The sequence below is a fragment of the Tiliqua scincoides genome, chromosome 1, assembly GCF_035046505.1.
Source record: "Tiliqua scincoides isolate rTilSci1 chromosome 1, rTilSci1.hap2, whole genome shotgun sequence".
Lineage (NCBI taxonomy): Eukaryota > Metazoa > Chordata > Lepidosauria > Squamata > Scincidae > Tiliqua > Tiliqua scincoides.
In genome coordinates, this window is record NC_089821.1 from 53,338,259 (window position 1) to 53,360,831 (window position 22,573).

General features: G+C 46.1%; 1 protein-coding gene across 1 annotated transcript; it reads left to right on the forward strand.

The window, feature by feature from the left end:
- Window positions 1-1,230: 1,230 nt before the first annotated feature.
- LOC136634056 (L-lactate dehydrogenase A chain) lies at window positions 1,231-21,851 on the forward strand. The gene is made up of 8 exons (XM_066609517.1): window positions 1,231-1,297; window positions 12,239-12,373; window positions 14,681-14,798; window positions 16,490-16,663; window positions 17,314-17,487; window positions 19,575-19,692; window positions 20,202-20,325; window positions 21,071-21,851. Exons 2-8 carry the CDS (start codon window positions 12,248-12,250, stop codon window positions 21,233-21,235), a joined length of 999 nt encoding a protein of 332 aa, XP_066465614.1. The 5' UTR covers window positions 1,231-1,297; window positions 12,239-12,247; the 3' UTR covers window positions 21,236-21,851.
- The last annotated feature ends 722 nt before the right edge of the window (window positions 21,852-22,573 follow it).

Here is a 22,573-nt window from a genome sequence, read left to right on the forward strand (position 1 = left end):
ATGCAGCTCCAAGGTAAGGGAACAAATATTCCCTTACCTTGAGGAGGCCTCCATGGCTGCCCCCTAACGGCAGGATGCAGCACCTGCTCCATTGGCACAGCTATGTCAGTGCAGGAAAGTTGGTTAGGATTTGGGCCAAAGTCTCATTACAATAGGCTTGCTCCCACGTAAATGAAAGCAAGGATGTCATGTTTCCTTAGGCCAGTCCTGGCAGGTTCACCACGATTATTTTATTTTTCAAATCACCCTTCCTCTAAGGAGGTCAGGGTGGTGTACACAGTTCCTTCCCTCCTTTTGTCCTCACGACAGCCCTGTGAGGTAGGTGAGCCTGATAGACAGTGACTGGCCCAAGATCACCCAGAAAGCTTTGGGGCTAAGCAGGGTTTTTGAACCCAGGTCTAAGTCTAATTCCCAAACCACTACATTATCCTGGCATAATTTATTTTATGTTTGTACACATAGACCTCTTCCAGGTCTAACTCCCAAACTGTTACACCAGTGGTTCTCCAACTTTTAGAACCTCGAATGGGGACCTGCTTGGAACTGGTTTGCGACCCACCTAGTGGGTCCTGAACCACGGTATGAAAAACCTTGCACTACACCAGCCATTTTCAACCACTGTGCTGTGGCACACTGGTGTGCCGCAGATGGTCTGCAGGTGTGCCATGGGAGTTTGGAGGAGGATCATTTGTCAGTAGGGCTACTGGGGGATGTGAGCCCCTGCTGTCAGTGCGGTGTGCCTTGTCAATTGTAAAAAAACTGATGGTGTGCCTTGACAATCTTTGTGCCTTGTTAGTGTGCCATGAGATGAAAAAGCTTGAAATTCGCTGCACTACACCATCCCCTTGAGGTCACAAGGGCTGAACCCTCAGGTGAGGGGGACTGAGGTGGGGGTCTGGGAAGGGGCGCCTGGACCCTCTGATGATGGGTGAGGCTCAGCCCGGGTTCCAGAGCCACTCTGGGGGAGCCCCTTCTGCAGCCACGTGCGTCCCTGGCCCAGCTGCGGGCATGCGTGGGGACAGCGCGGCGTGGCGCCCTCTGTCTCCCGGCCGGGCAGCTTGGTCCTGCTGAGTCAGAGCGGCGCTGCGAAGCCGGCTGCGCTGGACGTGTCGCGGGGCACGTCCCACTATGGCCTGCTCGGCAATGCCCTCCAGGGCGCCCGCCCCCCCGACGTCAGGCGCGGCATCGCTATTTAAACGCCCGCCGCCTCGCCTGTCCGCGCGGTACTGCAGTAGCGGCAGCAGCAAGCAGAGGACTCGTAGTCAGCGTGCAGAAGCTTCGCTCGGGCCACGACCGGGTAGGGGAGCCGCGCTGCTTGGGGGGCGCAGTGGCATCCTCGAGCCTGGGATGGCGTGTGGGGAGAGCGGGCGAGTGCGATCCTCGAAGGGGGTGCGCAGCTGGGGGGGACCGTGGGGGCATGACTCTTTCCCCCCCTACACACTGCAGGGAGGGAGGGAGGGAGAGGATGATGCTCTGACCCACAGGTTATGTAAGGGGGGCGGTGGAGGGAGAGCGATGCTTTCTGCCTGCCCAGGTCAGTGCCAGCGAAAGGCAGGCTCCTCCTGCCCCGGGCCCCCTGGCGAGTGTGGGGCGGGCGTTGTCTGTTGTACGTGCAAAGCTCTGCCAGTTGGATGCTCGGTGCGCCGGGAGGAAAGGGCTGCGCGCCTCCTGAGATGAGATCCTGTCGGGGTTGCTGCCTGTGGTCCTTCCGAGGCTCGGGAAAGAGGTGCAAGTCATGCGCCCGTTGACTCGCCTGCCCAGTGGCGTAGCTGGAGGGGGGGCAAAGCAATAACTTTTACAGCGAGCCTCCCCGCAGCGTGCAAGAGGCCCCTTCCCTCGGAGCCATTCCGGGCGGGGGGGAAGCAAAACGGAGGCATTGGCCAGGCATTGGCATTGGCTTGCACGCTGCGGGGAGGCTCGCTGTAAAAGTTAGTGCTTTGCCCCCCCTCCGGCTACGCCACTGCGCCTGCCCTCTGTGCAGGGCTGGCTGCTGCTGCAATTGCACTCCTTGCCACACACGAGGGAAGTGAGACTTGCTTTTCGGAAGCCGTTGGAACTCCGTCACTTCTCTGTGGGGAATCAAACAAAAGGGGGGGGAGATCAGGGGTTCCCACCTTTGACTGCTTTGGAGGTGCTCAGTCGCCCGTTCATGGAGGGGTTGGCAGCTCGTGTGGGGTGATTTGCAGGTTGCATATCCTCTTTACCCTCCCCCCCCGCATGGCACTTGTGCCTGCCAGGCCCACGAACGTGGTTGAGGTTGCAGTCTTCTGCACTTACCTGGGAGTAAGCCTCATTGACTATAGTGGGACTTACTTCTGAGTAGAGAGGCATAGGATTGGGCTTTCAGGCTGCAATCCTATCCACACTTACCTGGGAGTAAGCCTCATTGACTATAATGGGACTTACTTCAGGGTAGCCATGCCTAGGCTTGGGCTGCAAGACTCGCAGGCGTGCTGCTTGAATTCTGCCCTTGGGCTGGCAACGGGCGGGGCCGCCGAAGTTCCTGGGAACTTTTGAGTCATGCTTCGGCCGCTGCAGTCAGGTTGCTTAAGGGCCTTAAGGACTCCCTGGGCGAGCCCATCCCATTAAGGAGAGCTCAAGCCAGACTCGCAAAGCAAAGATGTTAGCATCCCTGGACCTTCCCACCCCCCATCCTGCGCGGCGCTACATCTACAGTCCCGCCTTGGGCTGGGTGGGTTGGTGGGTGGCTGGCGGAAAGAGAGGCATCCTACTGCTTAGTGTTCCGGAAGCAAGCTATGGGATGCCTGGGAGAGTACTTGGGAAGAGGCCATCAACACATCCTGCTGAGAAGGCAATCAGTGCCCCTTAATCACTCTATTCAGGGGTTGTAATCCTGGAGTAGCAGGATCTAGTACTCCTGGATCCCAAGGAATCGATCTCGTGTTTGTGGCTACAGTCCTATCCACACTTTCCTGGGAGTAATCCCCATTGAGTCTAATGGAACTTTTGAGTGGACAGGCATAAGATTGGGCTCTCAGGCTACCATCCTATCCACACTTTCCTGGGAGTAATCCCCATTGACTCTAGTGGAACCTATTTCTGAGTAGACATGCATAGGATTGGGCTCTAAAGCGCTGCACTTTACAGCGAGCAAGAAGGAGCCAGGCATGGAAGAGCGCCCCCTCCCCTTTTATTGTGCACACTGAGATTCCAGTGGTAAAACTGTGCGAGACCCCATTGAACATAACCCAATAGGAGTCATACAGTCCTCTGCTCAGTCCTCATAGGACAATAGGATTCATACAGTCCTCTGCACTGTGTTTTAAAGTGCGGGCTGGTTGCTTGAGCCACTGCAGCACACAGAGTTCAGCTTTCTAAGGCTGCAGTCCTATCCACACTTACCTGGGAGTAAGTCCCATTGGTCCCATAGGATTTGCTTCTAAGTAGACATGCATAGAATTGGGCTCTAAAAGTGACTGCAAATATAAATCCAGCTTTGCTTGATGTTTACCAAAAATACTGCTCTGTCATTGCCTGTTAATCCTGGTCTTCCTGGATCTCAAGCCTGTGTGCATAGACCTTCCACCTTATCCTCAGAGCTGCCCTTTGAGACTCTTTAAGTGAAACCTGAATGCTCAGCACACCCAATAACTGCCATGGCAGAGCTGGAATTGGAAACCTACTACAGTCAGTCCACTTCTTGTCTGCAGTAGACTTGCACAGTTCTGCTACTAAATATAAGCTCTGGCAGGACCCTGATATCGGGGAAAGAAACTAGTCTCAATTCTGGCCTGTGTGTCTTTTCTTTCTTTTTTTTTTTTAAAGAGATAGCACTATTATTCAGCAATTTTGAATACTGTATATGCAATTTTGACTTTAGACACTGACTCTGGAATGTAACCCTCTTGCAAGATGCCGGTGACTTACTTTGTAACATGAGACCATACTACTCTTGCATGTGGCTGGGGCTGCATGTGGCTGGCCATAGGCAGTGAGGTGGTGCAGAAGAACTTGAAGTGACTGCCTCAGAGCCAGACTGGCCTTGAAGCAGATCAGTGCCCATGGAGAAATAATAATACGATTGTGTAAAATACAGCACCACTGTAGAGACTAGCATGGTGAGCTTACAAAGAAATCCAGCGCACCTTCCTTTCTGAGACCATGCTGTGGGCCTTCCGCCCCCCGCCCCCGTCTGTTCTGCTCATTACAGCTCTTGGACCAATTTCCAAAGTACTATGGTCTACATTTTTTCTTCCTCCCTTATTACACATGCCTGATTTTGTCTGATCTCGGAAGCTAAGCAGGGTCAGGCCTGGTTAGTACTTGGATGGGAGGCCGCTTGGGAATACCGGGTACTGTAGGCTTATACCATAGTCTTTCGAGACTGAAGGTTGCCAACCGTTTTATTAAATTTAGTATACCCAAAGGCACAGAGCAAGTATCTTTTCTTAGCATCAAATTTGGAGCCTCTTCCAGACTTTTATCAGATTTAAGAAGTGTATTCAGCCACTTACAAGAGCCCTTGTAATTCAGAAATGTTTTGGTATGATGTAGTGGAGTTATCTTGCTTTCAAAATGGGTGTCAGGTGTGCTGATCTCATCCTGGAGGTATGGTTGTGGGAGGAACTCCTTCAGGCTACAATCCTATGCACACTTTCCTGGGAGTAAGCCCCACTGAACATAATGGGACATACTTTTGAGTTGACCCGCATAGAATCGCACTGTCAGTCATGTGATCAAGAACACTGAGGAAGGATATCTACATGGCATAGCTAACTGGAAAGCACTCTGCACTTACTTTCCATGGAAAAAGTCACAAAATAGCGCCATCCCAAGCATGTCCAGAGAGTTTCATAGCTGAGCAGGGATTTGAACTGGAGGCTCCCCTAGTGGTCTAGTCTAGCAGTTTTCTAACTACAGTAGAACCTCTTTAAGTTGACCACCCAAGGGACTGGAGGAATTGGTCAACATAGGGAGGTGGTCAACATGGGGGGGGAAGGCATTTAAATATTATCATGTTTAGCTCCCAGGACAACAAATGCAAGGCCAAGTTATTATTAGATTTTTAAAAAGTTATTGCAAATATCAATGAGAATTGATCCTCTTGTGATGCTTACACTTTATATCATCTATATCTATATCAAGAGACAGAGAATAAATAGCCCACAATCAGTGTTTAAAAAAACCCCTGAAAATTCATAAGCTTAAAAAAGTTAAAAAAAAAATGCTTGATTTCATAGCAGACAGGCAGATCAATGGTATCCCTTACCAGCCTATAGCATGTAGCATGTTACATAGCCCCAACAGCTAAAAAAAACAAAAACACGTTTTTACTTAGGCTGCCTGGCCTCCACTGGTTCTCCTCAGATTCACTAAATGCCAGAAGGTGTTTGATACTGTCCCTCACTAAAAGCTGTTGAGAAAACTCCACAGTCAGGGAATAAGAGGACAGGTCCTCTCACGGATTGGGAACTGGTTGAGGACCAGGAAACAGAGAGTGGGTGTCAGTGGGCAATTGACAAAAAAAGTGGGGAGAGGTGGAAAGTGGAATGCCTCAAGAATCTGTCCTGGGACTGGTGCTTTTCAACATCTTCATAAATGATCTGGAAACAGGGATAAGCAGAGAGGTGGACAAGTTTTTGGATGATAGTAAACTTTTCTGAGTGTTGAAGACCAGAAGGGATTGTGAAGTGCTCCAGAAGGATCTCTCCAAACCGGGAGAATAGGCAGCAAAATAGTTGTGTTTCAATATAAGTGTAAAGTAATGCACTGGTGATGGGAACCAAAGTGAAAGGACAGTGGCTTCACTATGCACAAGCAACCTCATGTCCCTCACAACTTGGTATGTGTCCAGGTACAATCGGCAGCCAGCGCAGGTCTGTCGGCTATGTACAGTGTGCCCACCTGTAAAAACCCTTTCTCATACATACTAGCAGGCATAGGACAAACCAGACAAAACACAGGCCCACAGTATCGCATTCAGTGGGCAACTTACGGCAGGTAAATTAATACTCTGTGCAATGGTTGAAGTGGTCAAGATATAACTTACGGAGGTGGTCAATATAGAGAGGTTGGTCTCCCATAGTGTATATGCAATGTCTGTCCATACTGTGAAAATTTGGTCAAGGAGGTGGTCATTATAGAGAGGTGGTCAACTTTGGAGGTTCTACTGTATTGCGTCACACTGGTGTGCATCATTGGAAAAGACCTACAAATCTGCTCAGCCACTTGGCAGTCTTCAGTCATGATACAGTTGGAGCTCCCCAGTTCTACGCCTCTTCATTTATTTATACTGGAATGTGGGTTTCTCAGCACAGGTTGTAGCTGCAGTTGATGAAATGCCATATTCAGTTTCTTTATGGATTGCCATTTTGTTTGTGTCAAATGTAACATGGAAAAATGTAGCTTAGTTACTCTGTCCAAGGCATAGTACTGCAGTTTGAGAATGCATTCTAACAGGAGGGTTAGAATTATGGCAGCCCTAAAAAGATAGTGTTTCATTCTGTAATATTACTAATCAAATGGAGACTTTACAACATAAAAAAACAATTTGACACTGGGCGTGAGTCATACTTCTGTCTGTACCGCCTAGCTGTGTACTAATCTTTCAGACTTTTATGGGCAAGGACCTCAAGCAGTGGCTTTTGGTACATGCTGTATGGGTTGACTCCTGCAGCTTAATAGCCAAGTTCTCAATTTTATGACTTTTGAAAATTCTAAGCAGGTGCACTCACCACCTGCTTTAAAACTTGTGATTGTACCCACTGCATCTTGGCAAGCAGATGCCTTAAATATAGATAGCTTGCTATGATTGCATGCAAATTTGCTGTATTCCAGACTATGGCTTGGTCATAATAATTTTTAAATATACGCAGTGCATAAACTCTTCCACATACCAATTACTCATAAATGACTAATTTTTTTTACAATGTGCTTTATGACACACAATGCAAATCTAAGCATGTCTACTCAGAAATAAGTTCTATTTATTTCTTACTATACTTACAACAGGGCTTAGTCCCTGTAAGTGTGTTTAGGAATGCAGCTTTCATAGTTCCTTTAACTAGTAAGTAAGCAGTGATTTTCAGATGCTAAGAATGTCCATGTGTGGAGGGATGCTGTTGCCCCAGTCAATTAGAAAGAAAGATATATTTCAGCAAGGTGCTCAATAGCAATACACCAAGGCTCTACTATAATGCTTCCCAGACTTACATGGTTCATGACACCCCTGCAGCCTCTTTGTGTCACAGCTGGGTGCCTCCATCTTGGATGTTGTAAAATTTCACAAGATCCAAGATGGTGGTGCCCAAGAGAACAGTTAGGAGGGGCCACCAGGTCATGCTTCAATGCCCTAGACATCACAGTGCACATTTTGGGAACCCCTGCTCTACTGGTTTAATTTGTCTTCCCACATGAATGGCTGTCATTGAGGGGCGTCCAGCCCAAATGTTTCCTTCCTCTGCACTGCTGCAGAATGAAGCTGTTCTTCCAATTTGGATTGCAATCTTTAATCAAACAGCGTATTATGTGAGCGTTTCTAAACTTCATGTTGAATCGTGAGTTGTGAAGAGGGATGTGTCCTCTTGAGATATGACTATCAGTGATGCAGAGGACTGCAGATTCTGTCCTGGCCTCTGTCTGGTGAAGTCCTACTGCCTTTCTTCTGCCTATGTTTCTCCACCCATCTTATCTCAGCATGCATGTGTGCCTCTCCACCAGTATATTACATGTCCTCTGCAGCCAGATTTTGCCCTCTTGTACCACTTTTGTGGTTGGGGATATACACATCCCTCCATCTGATCGCATCAGTCTTTGGGCAATTGTTTACTCCTGATTTTGATTTGGTGCCATGAGCATTGGCATCCTAAACTTTTGTGGTCTCTATCTCTGTCACCTCTGTCTCTGTAGATGAGCACACATTGCTCATCTATTGGCTGTTTTGTTTCCTGTCTCTCTGATTTTATACTTTAGTCCTTTATACCCTTGTATTTGTGCTTTGGTCTGGAGATAGATGCCTTCTGTTGCAGATCCAAAGGCCTGCTTCAGCAGAACAGCTAAGAAAATCCCAAACAAGGTTGGAGCAAGAATACAGCCCTGCTTCACTCTGCTTCGGATGTCAAAGGGGTCTGGAGCCATCAAAGACAACAGTGCCCTTCATGTCCTTGTGGAAAGATTTGATGATGCTGAGGAGCCTGGGTGGACACCATTTTGATATTGTCCAGCCTCTTTCTTTCTTGACTACCAGAGGCTGATTCTTTTTCAACTAGCCGAGCTTCTGACTCCACATTACATCTTGCATCAGCCCTGGTCCCAAACCTTCCATCCTGGGGATTTCCATCTTTCTCCTGGCCAGTTTTGGGATGATAGAGCTCTGCCAGCACTTACATGCTTCCTGTCAAATGCATACCACAGCTAGAGTGCAGTATCAGAGGTGGCAGAGAGTCTATCCCAAGAACTTATTTATAGTCAAGAAGTTTAATCCATGTTTAGACTGGCTTCCTATAAAATGAGACACTTAAGCCAAAAGTGTATTTGAAACATAAAAGCAAACAGAGAACAAGTATATGAGCTAGTGTTGGTTTGGTAGGACAAGCAAGCACTGAAATAGACAAAGTGCAGGTGGGACCTCAGTATCCACTGATTCGACTTACTACTGATACCAAAGTCTATCTTTAAATGCCTTGTAACAATAAAATAAAGCACCAAAATCAAATTCCCTGCCTTCGTGCTGTTAAATAATATAACTTCATTCCATTATTCACCTCCTCTAGTGGCTGAATGCAGTATAATGTCTATACCAGTGATTTTCAACCTTTTTCGTCTATTATTATTATTATTAACTATTTGTATACTGCTTTTCAGTGGAAAGTTCACAAAGCGGTTTACAGAGAAAATCAAACAAATAACTAATGGCTCCCTGTCCCAAAAGGGCTCACAATCCAAAAGGATGCAAAAGAACACCAGCAGACAGCCACTAGAAATGACAGTGCTGGGGTGAGGAGGGCCAGTTACTCTCTCTACCAGTGCTAAATAAAAGAAGAGCACCCACTTAAAAAGTGCCTCTTACCCAGTTAGCAGGGGTAAGTCTCATGGCACACTGACAAGGTACTAAAATGGTCAAGGCACACCACCAGGTTTTCGATAATTGACAAGGCACACTATGCTGTCAGTGGGGGCTCACATCTCCCATTAACCCTGTTAATAAATGACCTTCCCCCAAATTCCTGTGGCACACCTGTGGACAACTCACAGCACACCAGTGTGCCACAGCACAGTGGTTGAAAATGGCTGGTCTATACCAGTGCATCCTGGGGCAACTATGGAAGAGCAAGAAGTACAGCAGAAAGCTGTACTTACAGTCACAGGCAGAGCTTCAGGACGCTGCCAGGACAGCCAGTGTGGTACAGCCTAAGCAAGGAGCCCCATGTTTGAGCCCCCACTCTGCCATGAAGCTCACTGGGTGATCTTGAGCCAGTTAGGCCACAATCCTATCCACATTTTCATGAGTGTAAGCACCATTGACTTCAATGGGACTTATGTCTGAGTAGACAAGCCTAGGCTTGGGCTCTAAGATTGCAATCCTAACCAAACTTTCCTGAGAGTAAACCCCAGTGAAAAAAATAGGACTTTTGAGCAGACCTGGTTAGGATTGTGCCCTTAGTCTCCTTTCTCAGCCTGACTTATCTTACTGGGTGGTCATTGCCTAGGTGTCCTTGGACAAATGACAAGGTAGGTCTGGGTCCTGTCCAATTATTCCAACTCCCATCTAATGTCCACTTTTTGGCTAATTAACCCTTTCTTCTTCAAAGAACAGCAGCTGCAGTGTGCAAAGGAAGTGACTAGAACTCCTTATCAGTTTGAGCAATTAACCAGAATTTATTGCTACAAACACAGACACTCTCTGCACTTCTTGTCCAGAGGCTTTCCCTCCCCCAAGCTCCACTTAATTTAGTGGGTAAAGGTCTGAAGCCTCCAGTCCAAGTCCACAGTCTCCAGAGCACAGTCCAGTCTTCCCAGTGTCAGTCTGTCCTCCAGCAGGGTCCTATAGGTCCAGGTCCTGTAGGTCTGGGGTGTCCCATGGGTCTTTGCTCCTTCTGAAGCTGCCTTTTATCCTTGGATGTTCCATTATCCAAAATGCAGCTCAGTTGTGAGCTACCTTGTTAGCCCATGACCATTCAAAGCCCCATCAAGGTCAAATGAAGCTCAGGTGTCCATCAGAGCCTTGGCCTTGATTGATTACAGCTGTGGAGCCAGCCCTGCCCTTCCCAGAGCGGTCAACCTGCTGTCAAAACATGGGAATTGCTGTCAACACCACATCATCCACCTGATTATCTTTTGATCTTCCATTACAATCTCTAATAGGGATAATTCAGGGCTCTACTATAATTGAAAAGAAGCTGAGCTTCTTTCAGTTTTTAAACTTTTGGCTCCATTGGGTGTTTTTATTGGTTGTTGATAATGCCTAGTTTTGGATTGGTTGTTTTCCAGTTTGTTTGTTTTTTATTATATTTGTGCTCTGAGCTGTCCTGAGTTCCTATAAAGGTGGAATAGAATTGTTTTCACTTCCTGATGTTTACTTTATTAGCCTCAGGGAGGATTTATGATCCTGCAAGGAGTCCTTGTTCTAAAAGTTCGAAGGCCTCTATCTTTGGAGGGTAAGGGCCAAGCTACACATTACTGTACATTAAACTTGTGGTTTGGTCCTGAGTGCTTGCTTTATTGTACCTTAAATAGCAATGGGGGGGGGGGCAAGTGGCATTGGAAACACAGCATGGAGGGTTTGGCTTCTTTTTTTAAAATCTTACCTGCCATGGTTCTGGTCTGGATTGAGATTGCTTTGGGGTGGATAAATCCCCCACCCCTCCCACAGTCCCAATCATGTTTGCTCCTCTTGTAGCTCCTATTTAAATTGCAAAGAATAAGCACTTGGGGTCAATTTGCATGCTTAACATAACTGGCATGTTAGGGTCAATTTCTGGGGTGAACTTTGGATTGGACTTTTTTTCCCTTCCTCTGATTCAGAACAAACACTCCACTCCTAAACTTACATGGTCCCTTTGATTTAGTAATATTTATCATGCTGCAGTTGTAAACCCTTGCTCACTGGTCTGTTCCACTGTCCTCTATAGTATCTCTTTGGTTTTATGCTCCATAGCTTGATGTGTCCTTCCATTTGCCTGAATTTTACAAGTGACCATATCTCTAGCTTTTTAAAAAAAATCCTGTTTCTGACCTCCGACTTTCATTTATGACAGTTCAGCATCTCTTGAAAGAGCATCTCTTCCCCCAAGCATACTAGGATGTAAAAGCATAGGAGGGAAAGCCTTGCTGGCTTAATAAATACCTGCGGTCTGGAGTTCAGTGAGGTTGTACCAGGATGTACAGGACTGGGTTCATAACTCAGTAGCATTCCTGGTTTTTAACTTGACTTAGGGCCCAGTCCTATCCAATTTTCCAGTACTGGTGCAGCTGTGTCAATGGGACATGCACTGCATCTTGTGGTGAGGCAGCAGTCACAGAGACCTCCTTAAGGTATGGGAACATTTGTTCCCTGACCTTGTGGCTGCACTGGTGCTGGAAAATTGCATAGGATTGGGCCCACAGTCACTTGCGCTGTGGCACTTCTATGATCTATGCACCAAGTACTTTTCCAGAGAAAAACCATACAATTGCTTTTACCAGTCTTGTTTGCATCAGTGTCCCTCAGTTTCTCAATCGTAACTTAGACTTCGTACCTGAATGTGTACTGACTGGCAGAGGACTTTGTTACATTATGCCTCTCCCATCATGGCTTGTCCTTGTCAGATCCTGTGATAAGCTACAATATGGTTTCAACTTGTACATTCTCCTCTTTCTGAAAATCCCAGTTTTCCACTGGCAAACCCTCCAACTTTTTAATCCATCTGATTTCACAGGACAGTGAAAATAAAGCTATGCAAACAATGTGTGTGAAGGCTGAGAAAGGAATGACACAACTGAGTGTCTGTCCCCAGTTGTGTTCCTGTCCCCATAAAGAAATTGCACAAACTTCCAGGGTATATGCCTTTCCTCTCTGTGTCCTTGGTGCTTATGAAAATTAATAATGCAAGCCTATATGTGCCAACTCAGTGTTCAATGGGATTTCCTCTTAGGTATGTGTCTTTAGGGTGGCAGAATGAACCTTTGGTTCTCATTTGCACTATGCATATTAATTTAGAAGGACAGGGGACATTGAGAAAGTCTGGCTGACAAGAGCCATATGTGCAAATGAGGTGATGTGGATCTTTTTTTTTTTCAGTGCCACAAGATGTCTCTCAAGGAAAAGCTGATTGCAACAGTCCACACAGAAGAGCACCCTCATGCTCACAACAAGATCACCGTGGTTGGAGTTGGTGCAGTTGGCATGGCTTGTGCCATAAGTATCTTGATGAAGGTGAGTGACAAGTAGGTTGCTTCTTTGCATTGTGGAAGAAGCAGGCTCATGGAAATGTGCAGCTGTGAATGGGATGGTTTACTTGTGCTGTGATTATTTGTTCTTCTAATTTTAACAGAGAGCACCATGGATCTGGTCCTTTAAACATGGAATATTGTACTCTAGCCTATTTGACTATGGAAATGGTAGTTTTCATTTATATTGCTATAGACATATGACTAAGGGTAGTTCATACATGTCTACTCATCATTTGTTTGACTCATCAAGTAATGAGTTGCATGTCTGAATGAGTCATTAGAGATTGATCTCCACAGAGAACTGCCAAATCTCCTGATGTGCTTTTAATTGGAGACAGTACACACAGGATCAAGTAGTGCACATATATGTGTGTGTGAAACAAGCTGGTTATTGACTATCTGCACTCTCACATCTGTTTCCGTGGGGGATGTGCATGATGACTGAGAGCTCAGTCCTGTCACCGACTTTGGCTAGTGCAGGCCCCCTGAGCCAGCCCAGGAGTGTTGCGTATGTGCATTAAAGCATGTTCATGACTATGCTCGAGCTGACTAGGCCAGCACTAGGATGTGCACCAGATCCGGACTCGGTGTGGGGGGTAAGTTTGCACTGGCCCAGGCAGGCTGGCACAGGGGGGTGGGAGAAGATGGCGGGAGGGCATTCCAGGGGTGGGGAAGGGACATTTTTGGGTGGCGGTAAGAGGACCAGGAGGTGAAGTGGGCCTGGGAGGGCGGTGGGATCAGTCGTGGTAGCATAGGTGAAATCCTGACCCTCGCACCTGGCCCAATTGGCCTTATGTGGGCCGTTCAGATTTGCTGTTGCAGATCCAAGTAGCCCCATAGGGATGGCTGGGGTGCAACAAGCGGTAAGGGGAACAATATCCCTTTACTCTGAGCTGTGCTTCAGATGATCTGGATACAGTGCAGGCCATTTGGCCTGCCTGTTCCAGCGCAAGTTAGGATTGGACTGCCCGTTACATTCTTGAATATAGGGTTACCAAAATACAAATATGGGTCTTCTTGCTCCTGAGGCACTTTTTTTGTAGCTGATAAATTGGCACCCAAAATGTCAAGGGCACAGAGCAAAATAAACTCATAGAGGTACAACAGTACCATGTGTTGGGCCTTGCAAATCTGCCATGCATCATGTCAGTTGCAGTCCCATTCAAAACTGTTAGTGCCATGGATCTGGTGCATTGGTTTGTGCTGACAGAGAGAGCTCTCTGATGGCATTTAGAATGGTGCACAGTAACTATTCCTTATCTGGCACTTCCTTATTTTGCCCTCTGCCTGTTATCAGATGAACATAGTACAGTATAACAGCCATCCTGCCCAGCTCTTTCATGCAGTTTGCAAATGGAGAAGAAACCTGAAGGTTGAGACATTACGTAACTTCAGTTGTATGAAAGGAAACTGTATGAACAAGCATGCTTAGAGCTTCTCTGCTGAGTTCTGTGTTGCAGGATTCATACATATTACAGTGGGGGCTTCTTTGCTGTAAGAGAAAATGTTCTGTGGTGAATCTCAGTTGGAGGGGTCTTTGCAGGCAACTCGGTATATCTAAACAGCTTGTTGGCTAGCCTTGATCATCAAATCACAGTTGTAGTAGCCTTCACCAAACACTCCAGTTTTTCCCTACCTCTGTACTCTTCCTTCTCCTGTTCTAGAGTAGGATAGGCAGGAGTGGACCATGGCTATTTGGCCACATTTGGCAGAGGAGAACTGGATGCCTTCACCAGTTGTCGGGGCTCTGGATTCCGCCAAGTAAATTCGTCCACCCTGTGCTTTTCTTTCCTACTCTGGAGCAGGAAAGAAAAGTCTGGGAATTTGCTGTTAGGCCATGCTCAGCTGAGGCATTTAGGGTTCCTCAGCTGTCAAGACTTTGGTAAAAGCCCATAGGGTTACAACCCTTTAATTTTGTTCTAGAACTGCATACTCTGCATGATTAGAACTTAATCAGCAATACTTGCCTTTAGTCACTACTCTAAAGCAGGTCTGCCCTACCTGTAACCATCCAGCTGAACACTGACGCCAGTTACGTAAGGTCTGTACGTAAGCTTCGTAAACCTCTTGTCTTCGCTGCCTGTTCAGGCCTGCAAAAACAGGAGATTTATCAAAAACAGGAGATCTATGCTCTTGGCAGGTGGCATCACATGGGTGGTAGGATGTGTTTTGCCTGATGGGTCTCAAGTTGGGCAGATCTAGTAGAGGCACAGAATTGTGTGTATCATGACAGTGGAACATTTAAAAAAAACACAACCAGTGGAATTGCATTCCCTTTTGCCTCTGGTAGGACTTGGCTGATGAAGTTGCCCTTGTTGATGTTGTGGAAGACAAACTGAAGGGAGAGATGCTGGATCTTCAGCATGGCAGCCTGTTTCTCAAAACACCCAAGATTGTCTCTGGCAAAGGTTAGTATTTCCCTTTACTACACACGCGGTCCTTTGTTTTGGGTGTCAGTGTTCATGCATCCATGGAAGCTGCTGTCTCTACTGTGAAAACCGAGCTTAGTTTTAGTGGCTTTTTGCTCTCATTTTAGTGGCTTTTTTTTCTTTCTGAGCTGCCAGACTTAATATGCTTGAATACCAAGCAACAGAGCTGCAAGTTGTGGCATAGTCATGACTATTGTGCACCTTCTCTTTTCAGAGCAATACAATCGACCATCGTAACTCCAAAAGGCCTGGGCTATATACAAAAGCAGCTGGATTGGTTGCACTCTTGTTGTTCTCTTTTAAAAGTCAAAATGCACACAAACAGGCCCAACCCATGTTAAATTGATGCCTGAAGCAGGACCCAAAGTGTCCAGCCTTGCTTCTTAAAGTATTTGTGTGTGCAACAGCATATGCATCCTGCCACCACCATCTCTTCCTTCTCATTCAGCTATTTTTTAAAAACAGGCTGGGCTCTAGGTATTGTCACTCAGCCTGTTTGAAGAAGCAGCTGGGTGGGTTAGGAAAGAGCAGGGCAATGCAGTGATCAGAGTGCCCTCTGACCTTTTACCCCTTCTAGTCCCCACCAGGGACTGGTGATAGACTGGATACAGCATGCTGGAAGCAGCTGAAGAGTCTGCTATCAGCATGTTACGTTCAGCCTGTTATTTGTATTGAACCTAGTTGAAACAGGCAGGCAATGGAAGTAAAGATAAGGGGGGGGGCCTCTCTGATTTCTCCTTTGTTCCACAGCTGACCTTTTGGATAAGGGGATGAAGCCAGAGTGATCTTGTTCTGATCACTTAACTGGAATGGGAGCGATAAGAACAGGCTTGCTGCTGCCCCCCTGCCACTTCTTCCTCAAGCACCGCAATACACTTGCTTGCAGCACCAATGCTGGAGGAAGACATGTGTGGCTGCCGTCCTGGTCCTCCTCTCCGTCATTCTCAGTGGACAGGAGGATTGGGCACATGATGAAGCAACTGAGTGGAGAGTGGGGGGGAGAGCAGCAGGCAGGCATGGGTTGCAGGGCACTCCTAATCAGTTTGCAGCCTGCACGAGCCTGTTGCTCCAAGTAGCCACTGCAGTCTGCCTTGTGGCTGGGCCAGCCCCACACAGAGGCTTTTTGTCCTTTCGGGAAAGGAAGTAGCAGAAAAATGTTACAATTATGATGTAAGGTACGCACGTGTCTTGTATCTGAAACATACAAGAGCATTTCAGACAAATACAGACTTGTTTTCAACACTCTCTAAGCAGCCACGTCACATTCCATAACGCTTTCTTCATGCTTGCGTGACTAAACTTAACTAAATGGTGGGATTTCACTAGTCAGCATGGAAATACCAGCTTCTAGGACTCATGGGACTCTTTAGACAGTGTTGTGGGAAGAACAAATTTCTAGCCCTTCATTATAGAATGAAATTCTTGGAAATGTGTAGTAGGCAGTTTCTGCAACAGGCTAGGGAAGTGGGAGATCTATGCGGGACTTCACCTTCTCTTCTGTGCACAGTTCCAAGCCCTTGCAGGAATCCATACCTCTCACTCGTCCCCTGGATGACATCTCCCCTTCCTCACTTTCCACGGTGCTTTATCCATTTCATTTATCTCTATCACAGCTGCACTCTGTAAACCAAATTTTGGTCAAATGCAAATTCTGTTTTGTTTTTTCACAGACTATGCCGTGACGGCACACTCTAAACTGGTTATCATCACTGCTGGAGCTCGCCAACAAGAAGGCGAGTCTCGCCTTAACCTGGTCCAGCGCAATGTGAACATCTTCAAGTTTATCATTCCCAATGTTGTCAAGTACAGCCCTGACTGCAAGCTGCTCATAGTTTCTAATCCAGGTTTGTCATATCCTACTTTGCCTGTTCATGGATTGCTGTTCATTTCCCAGTGTATTGAAATCGGGGCTCGCTGGCGTGATGAAGGAAATCAAGAGACTGATGTATAGACTTCTACCCATTTTTTTTCTCTGACTGGGAAAATAGAATAACTAAAATGTGCAAATTTTCTTAGTAGCCTATAAACCGCAATCAGTTCATGGGTGGTGACATTTGTCATCAATGACAGCTAACATTGCCATCAAATGCTCCTCTCTTGCTTGTGAACTCAAAGAGAATTTGCAGATGAACCCCCAAGTCCTCTGCAACATTTGAAGGATTCTGGCATGGTCCTCTGTCTTGGATGGGGCATCTGGGCAGATCAGATGTGATTCTCTCACATGCCCTTTCTGACCTGCCTGAGCATTCCACAGGAAATGAGTGTTTCAGTACTGCTCATGCAGTTCACTATCCCTAAGTCTGTCTAGCTCCCAACCACATTCTGAAGTAGGGGTACCTTGCTTTTTAATGATCAAGGCTGCCTTGTTTATTTGGAGATGCAATCTGGACAAGTGTGTGTGGCTTAAATTCTCAGACGTCACAATTTCTGTATCCGTATTTGTGTACAGTGCTTGATGGCCATTTGCTAAGCTAGCCGTTTTGTCTCTTAACAGTGGATATTCTGACCTATGTGGCCTGGAAAATCAGTGGCTTTCCTAAGCACCGTGTTATTGGAAGTGGTTGCAATCTGGACTCTGCCCGTTTCCGCCACCTCATGGGCGAGAGGCTGAATATCCATCCTCTTAGCTGCCATGGCTGGATAGTTGGAGAGCATGGAGACTCCAGCGGTAAGCATGGGGCATTTGCCCATTATCTTGTGAAAACAATAAGAATTGCTCTGGTGTAGAGAAGAAGAATCAGTCCAGATTGCTCTCTTCTAGTGAGCCCAGGACTGTGGAAAAGGTTGATACGCTGTAGCCCTCTGGGAACCATTTTTTTCTATTCAAGAGATCTTCATGCCGGTTTTCTGTGGCTCAAGCATCATAGATACGGTGTTAGGTTCTAGAACCTTCTATATGGTCTTGGAGGGAGCTAGAAAATACTAATAAACGTTTAGGCTTGCTGTCATAAGCTTGCTGACATAACAGAATGCTTGATGAAAAGAAGTAGTTTTAGACCAGTGCTGAACAGATGAAGAAAGTTTTTCCCCTACCTCTACCTCATGTTAGGAGTATAATCTATCCTTCTCTACTACATTAAGTAACACTAGATGGTCTATATTTGACTTGGGCAGATCTGCTCAGAAAAGGTCAGCCCTGTAACCCAAGTAGGCCAAACCCAACCAGGCCAAATTCTACCCTTTACTCTTAACAGGCGACTTCAGGGTAAGTTCCTTCATGTAAAAGACCCCCTGATGAATGCTGGTGTTCTTTAAAGTCGCTTTTTGAAAAGGCATCTAGCTTGCTGTTCTGTCAGTCTATATTTAGGAGTTAAAATACAGGGTCAGGTCCTCGCAGTTGTTCGTTAGTCTAGTCTCTCGGCACAACATGCAGTGATAAGTGGAGTGGTTTCAAAAGAGACTTGGCACTTCCTCGCGGTTCATGGCAGAGAAAAACCTAGCGAAGTTCTAGCTAAAACCTAGCTAAGTTTAAAAAAAATCATCCAAAACAACAATAATACTGCTAACAGACCATGTTTGATATCAGTGCTTTGCTTCCCAGCCAAGTGAATGGCAGGACATCTTCTCCAAATGAGGTCCTGTGTACCTACAGGAGCGTACTTCAGTGAGTGACATGAAATACCAGGATATTCTTGCTCTCTGAATAATAAGATGTTTTGGACAGTTATAGAACTTCCTTGGCAACTTTAAGAAAATGAAGTAAAGGCATGCTTGAGGTATAGAATGTCTGCTTCAAAGACAGGATGAGGCACTGAGATCCCTTCCAGTGCCAGGACCTGCATCTGCAATAACCCAGCAGTGCTGCTAGACTTCTGCTTCAGTGTGTGAACTCAGAATTGTTGCATTAGGCTTAGGGCGCAATCCTAACCCATTTTCCAGCACTGACATAAGGGTAATGCAACTTTGAGGTAAGGGAACAAACATTGCCCTACCTTGAGGAGGCCTCTGTGACTTCTCCCCAACAGCAGGATGCAGCGCATGCCCCACTGACACAGCTATGCGCCCTTAAATTGCCTTTCATTGCACTAAGTCTTCTTGACTTGGAAGCCCATGGGAACAGCCAGTGATGAATCTAAACCTGCCACTATGGGAAGAGGAGCACAGGGATAATAATAATAATAACAACAACTAGGTATTTATATACCGACTTTCTGGTCATTGGATTACTCCTCTGACTTTATTCAAGGCGGTTTACATAGGCAGGCATATTCAAATCCCTCAAGGGGATTTTTACAATCATAAAGGTTCTCTCTTTCAGGAACCAACAACATTTCAGAATGGATCTAACTAGTTTGGTCTCACTTCTGGCCTCCAGTTCTCCCAGGCAGGCTGACAAGCAGCTCCATCTCTCACATGGAGGGCAGCCAAGATGCTTCTTGCTCACACCAAGAGCAGGTGGAATCACTCAGCTGGGTTTGTCAGAGGCTTCAAGGTCTTGCCATTCTCAGCCGTTCAGGGAGCTGCTGGTGTCCTCGAACTGGCGACCTTCTGATGTTATCTTCGGGCTAACTGAGGCTCTACCCTCTAGACCAGGCCTCCTGCTAAGATAGTCACTTAATGGAGCTTTTGGGGTCAAAGAAAATAGGGGATGCTGGAAAAACATCACCACTTACTCAGTAACAGTTTGCAACCCTGTAGTAGTCTTTCTATATCATTAACTGCACAACTCAAATGATAAGAGAATGCAGTGAGAGGGTTCTGAAAGGGAGTGTAGCTTTCTAAGTCACACTAAAAATGTTGTGTCTTTTTATTCAGTGCCTGTCTGGAGTGGTGTGAATGTTGCTGGCGTCTCCCTGAAAAGTCTACATCCTGAGATGGGGGCAGATGGTGACAAAGAGAACTGGAAAGAAGTCCACAAGCAGGTGGTAGAGAGGTAATGTTTGTAGCTGACATTGTCTGAAGAGAAAGAATATTGGAGCTAATATACCTGTACTACATTGAAAGCTATCATCACCTAGGTTTGCAAGGGTAATTCACCAGTATATAGGCTTGCTGGTCAGCACCTACCTATTTATATGTTGATACATATATAAACCAAGTTCTTGAGGAACCTATTGCTGCCCTTGGAACAATGCAGTGTTCATAAACTTCTGTCCCTTGAGCAACAGAACTATTTACAAACTTCTGCTTTGGGTGCTGAGACAGTTCTACAACCAGGAAAATGAGGCTTTTTTTTTTGTTAAATTATGAAAATTGATATCACCAAGAGCTCAGCCTCCCTACCTGATGCCGTATGGAATTTGAAGAGCAACAGCCCCAGACACTCAGCTAAGTCATTGGATAGACATTCTATTTTTGCTTGGTAGATAAGTAGTTAATTTTTTTAAAAAGACTCATCCAGGAGCATTACTGGTGTTAACTTCTTCATGTCAACTCTTGCAGTGCTTACGAAGTTATCAAACTGAAGGGATACACCTCATGGGCTATTGGCCTCTCTGTAGCTGATCTAGCTGAAACCATCATGAAGAACTTAAGGAGAGTGCATCCAGTTTCTACAATGGTGAAGGTGAGGTCATTATGAGGGGCCTTCTGTTTGGCAGTTCAGGTGTTTAGTCATGAATTGCTTGTAGCTGCTTCAGCATAAATTGGTTTTTCAATGGAACAAAAGCTGGTTCATACAGCAGCAACTAGGTTGGTTTTCTGTTAGAACTTTCTATGCCAATCCTGTTGAAAACAATCCTGATTGGTTGTGAAGTCATCTTCCTCTGTGACCTTCATGTTGGAAAAGTTCACTTCAAGCATGTTACACAACCTGGTATTCTAGAATACTTGTGCATCAAATAGAAATCTGATAAACTGTGAATTGGGCCCAGTTATAGTTCTACACCTATGCTTAGTGACAAATGTGGATTTTATGAAGTTAGCTAAACTAGCAAGAGTAGCAGAAGAAAGTGTTAGAAATCTGGTCAACCTGAGGAGTCAAAAGTTGAGCAGACCTTGCGGCTTGTGGGGAAATGGAAGGAGGTATGGAGGCACTCTGCTACAGTGCATTAGCAGTTCCATCCTTGTTCTGTCAGTGATTGAAAATGCACCTTTGGTAGCTGGTTATGTTGTGCAATAAGCCTGTAGCACCAATTTTTTTTTTTTTTTTTGCTTAATCGCTGCTTTGTTGATAGTTTGCTTGATTTTATTGTATTTTAGCATATCAGCTGCCTTTTGTGCCTCCTCCCTAGAAGGGGAACGGCAAGATACTTAGATTTTGTCATGTTCTTTCACTAACTTCAGCCTCATTAACATTCTCTCCTTTACAGGGCATGCATGGAATTAAGGATGACGTCTTCCTAAGTGTTCCTTGTGTCCTGGGCTACTCTGGCATTACAGATGTGGTAAAAATGACACTGAAGAGTGAAGAGGAAGATAAACTGAAGAAGAGTGCAGATACACTGTGGGGAATCCAGAAGGAGCTTCAGTTTTAAGCCAAGCATTCTCTCTTCACTGCTTACTAGTGTCAGTGGATCTTAGTAATTGTCATGTTGCACTTTTCAATTAGGTCAGCTCCTTTACAGCGTGTATTAACTACAGAAACACATACAAAGCTAAATTATGAACAAATGTTTCCTGTTCAGTAGGAAACTTGCCACTCTTCCTGTTTACCACAGTCTTGATCTGTTGCCAGAACTGGATCATAACCTAGTCTTAAGTGGTGTGAAGTAGATCCAGCACACTCTGAAGCAGCACTGCCACATGAAACCCTCTTGCCTTTCCTCAGCTAAATCTAACATAACTTCAGAGGAACAAAATTGGTCTTCAAACATTGTAGAAAACCAAAGACTATATGTTGTGATCAATAAGGATTGGCAAACACTGACCAATGTTCTCTGTTGACAGATGACTTAAACCTCCACTAATGAGCAGCTCTAAATGTATTTTTCCTGCTGCTTATGTCTTTGTGCACTCTTTCAGGAGAACTGTGTATTTTAGTGGAGTAGTAAGGTGTCTTAATGTAAAGTAAAAACCTCTGTATCCAACGGTTACACTGCTGCATTGTCCAACTGTAGTACCAGCCCAACCAATAAAACAATCAACTGTTAACTTCTGTGTCTTGGTATGTATTACAGATCTTAACATAATTCCATGCACCAAACCTTAAACTTTATTTCAACCTGTTTAATATTAAAGTGTTAACTTGAATGCACTGTTGCATAAGAGAGTGCATTTCCTTATAGCTGCAATTTTCAAACTCTCAGGCAGTTTGAAAAATGCAGTAAGTCCTTGCAGGGGAGGGGAAGGGGGGGCAGTGGGGCAGCAAAGCAATCCCCAGGATTGCTTAGCTCAGGGGAGCTGCAGGAACTGGGATGCACTCCCTGCAGCAGCCGTCCTGGGGTGCTGGGAGCCCTGTAGATGGTTGTGCAGGGCTCCCCAGGCTTCTAGAAGTGGAGCGAACACGCTCCACTTCTGGTTTTGCAGAGGTGGAGCATGATCGCTCCACTTTCACTTTTGAAGACATGAGGAGCCCTGCAGACACTCACACAGGGCTCCTTGCACCCTGGGAAGGCTGCTGCAGGGACTGGTAAGTGCATCCTGGTCCCTGCAGCCCGCCTGAGCAACGCGATCCTGGGGATCACGTTGCTGCCTTCCCCCCGCCCCCACCCCTTATTGGGGCAGAGGCCAGGCCCTCAGGCTGAGGCATCGCAATGCCCTAATTTGAATACCACTGCCTTATGATGGTGGAGGACTGGCTATACTTATTGTGTACATTAAATATTACTGGTGGCATCCTGACAAGCTCTTCTGCTGTTGGGAGCTCCCTCCTC

Coding starts and splice junctions, on each gene's coding strand:
- LOC136634056 (XM_066609517.1), top strand. CDS start 12,248: ATGTCTCTCAAGGAAAAGCTGATTGCAACAGTCCACACAGAAGAGCAC. Junction 14,799..16,489: donor CAAGATTGTCTCTGGCAAAG/GTTAGTATTTCC, acceptor GTTTTTTCACAG/ACTATGCCGTGACGGCACAC. Junction 16,664..17,313: donor GCTCATAGTTTCTAATCCAG/GTTTGTCATATC, acceptor GTCTCTTAACAG/TGGATATTCTGACCTATGTG.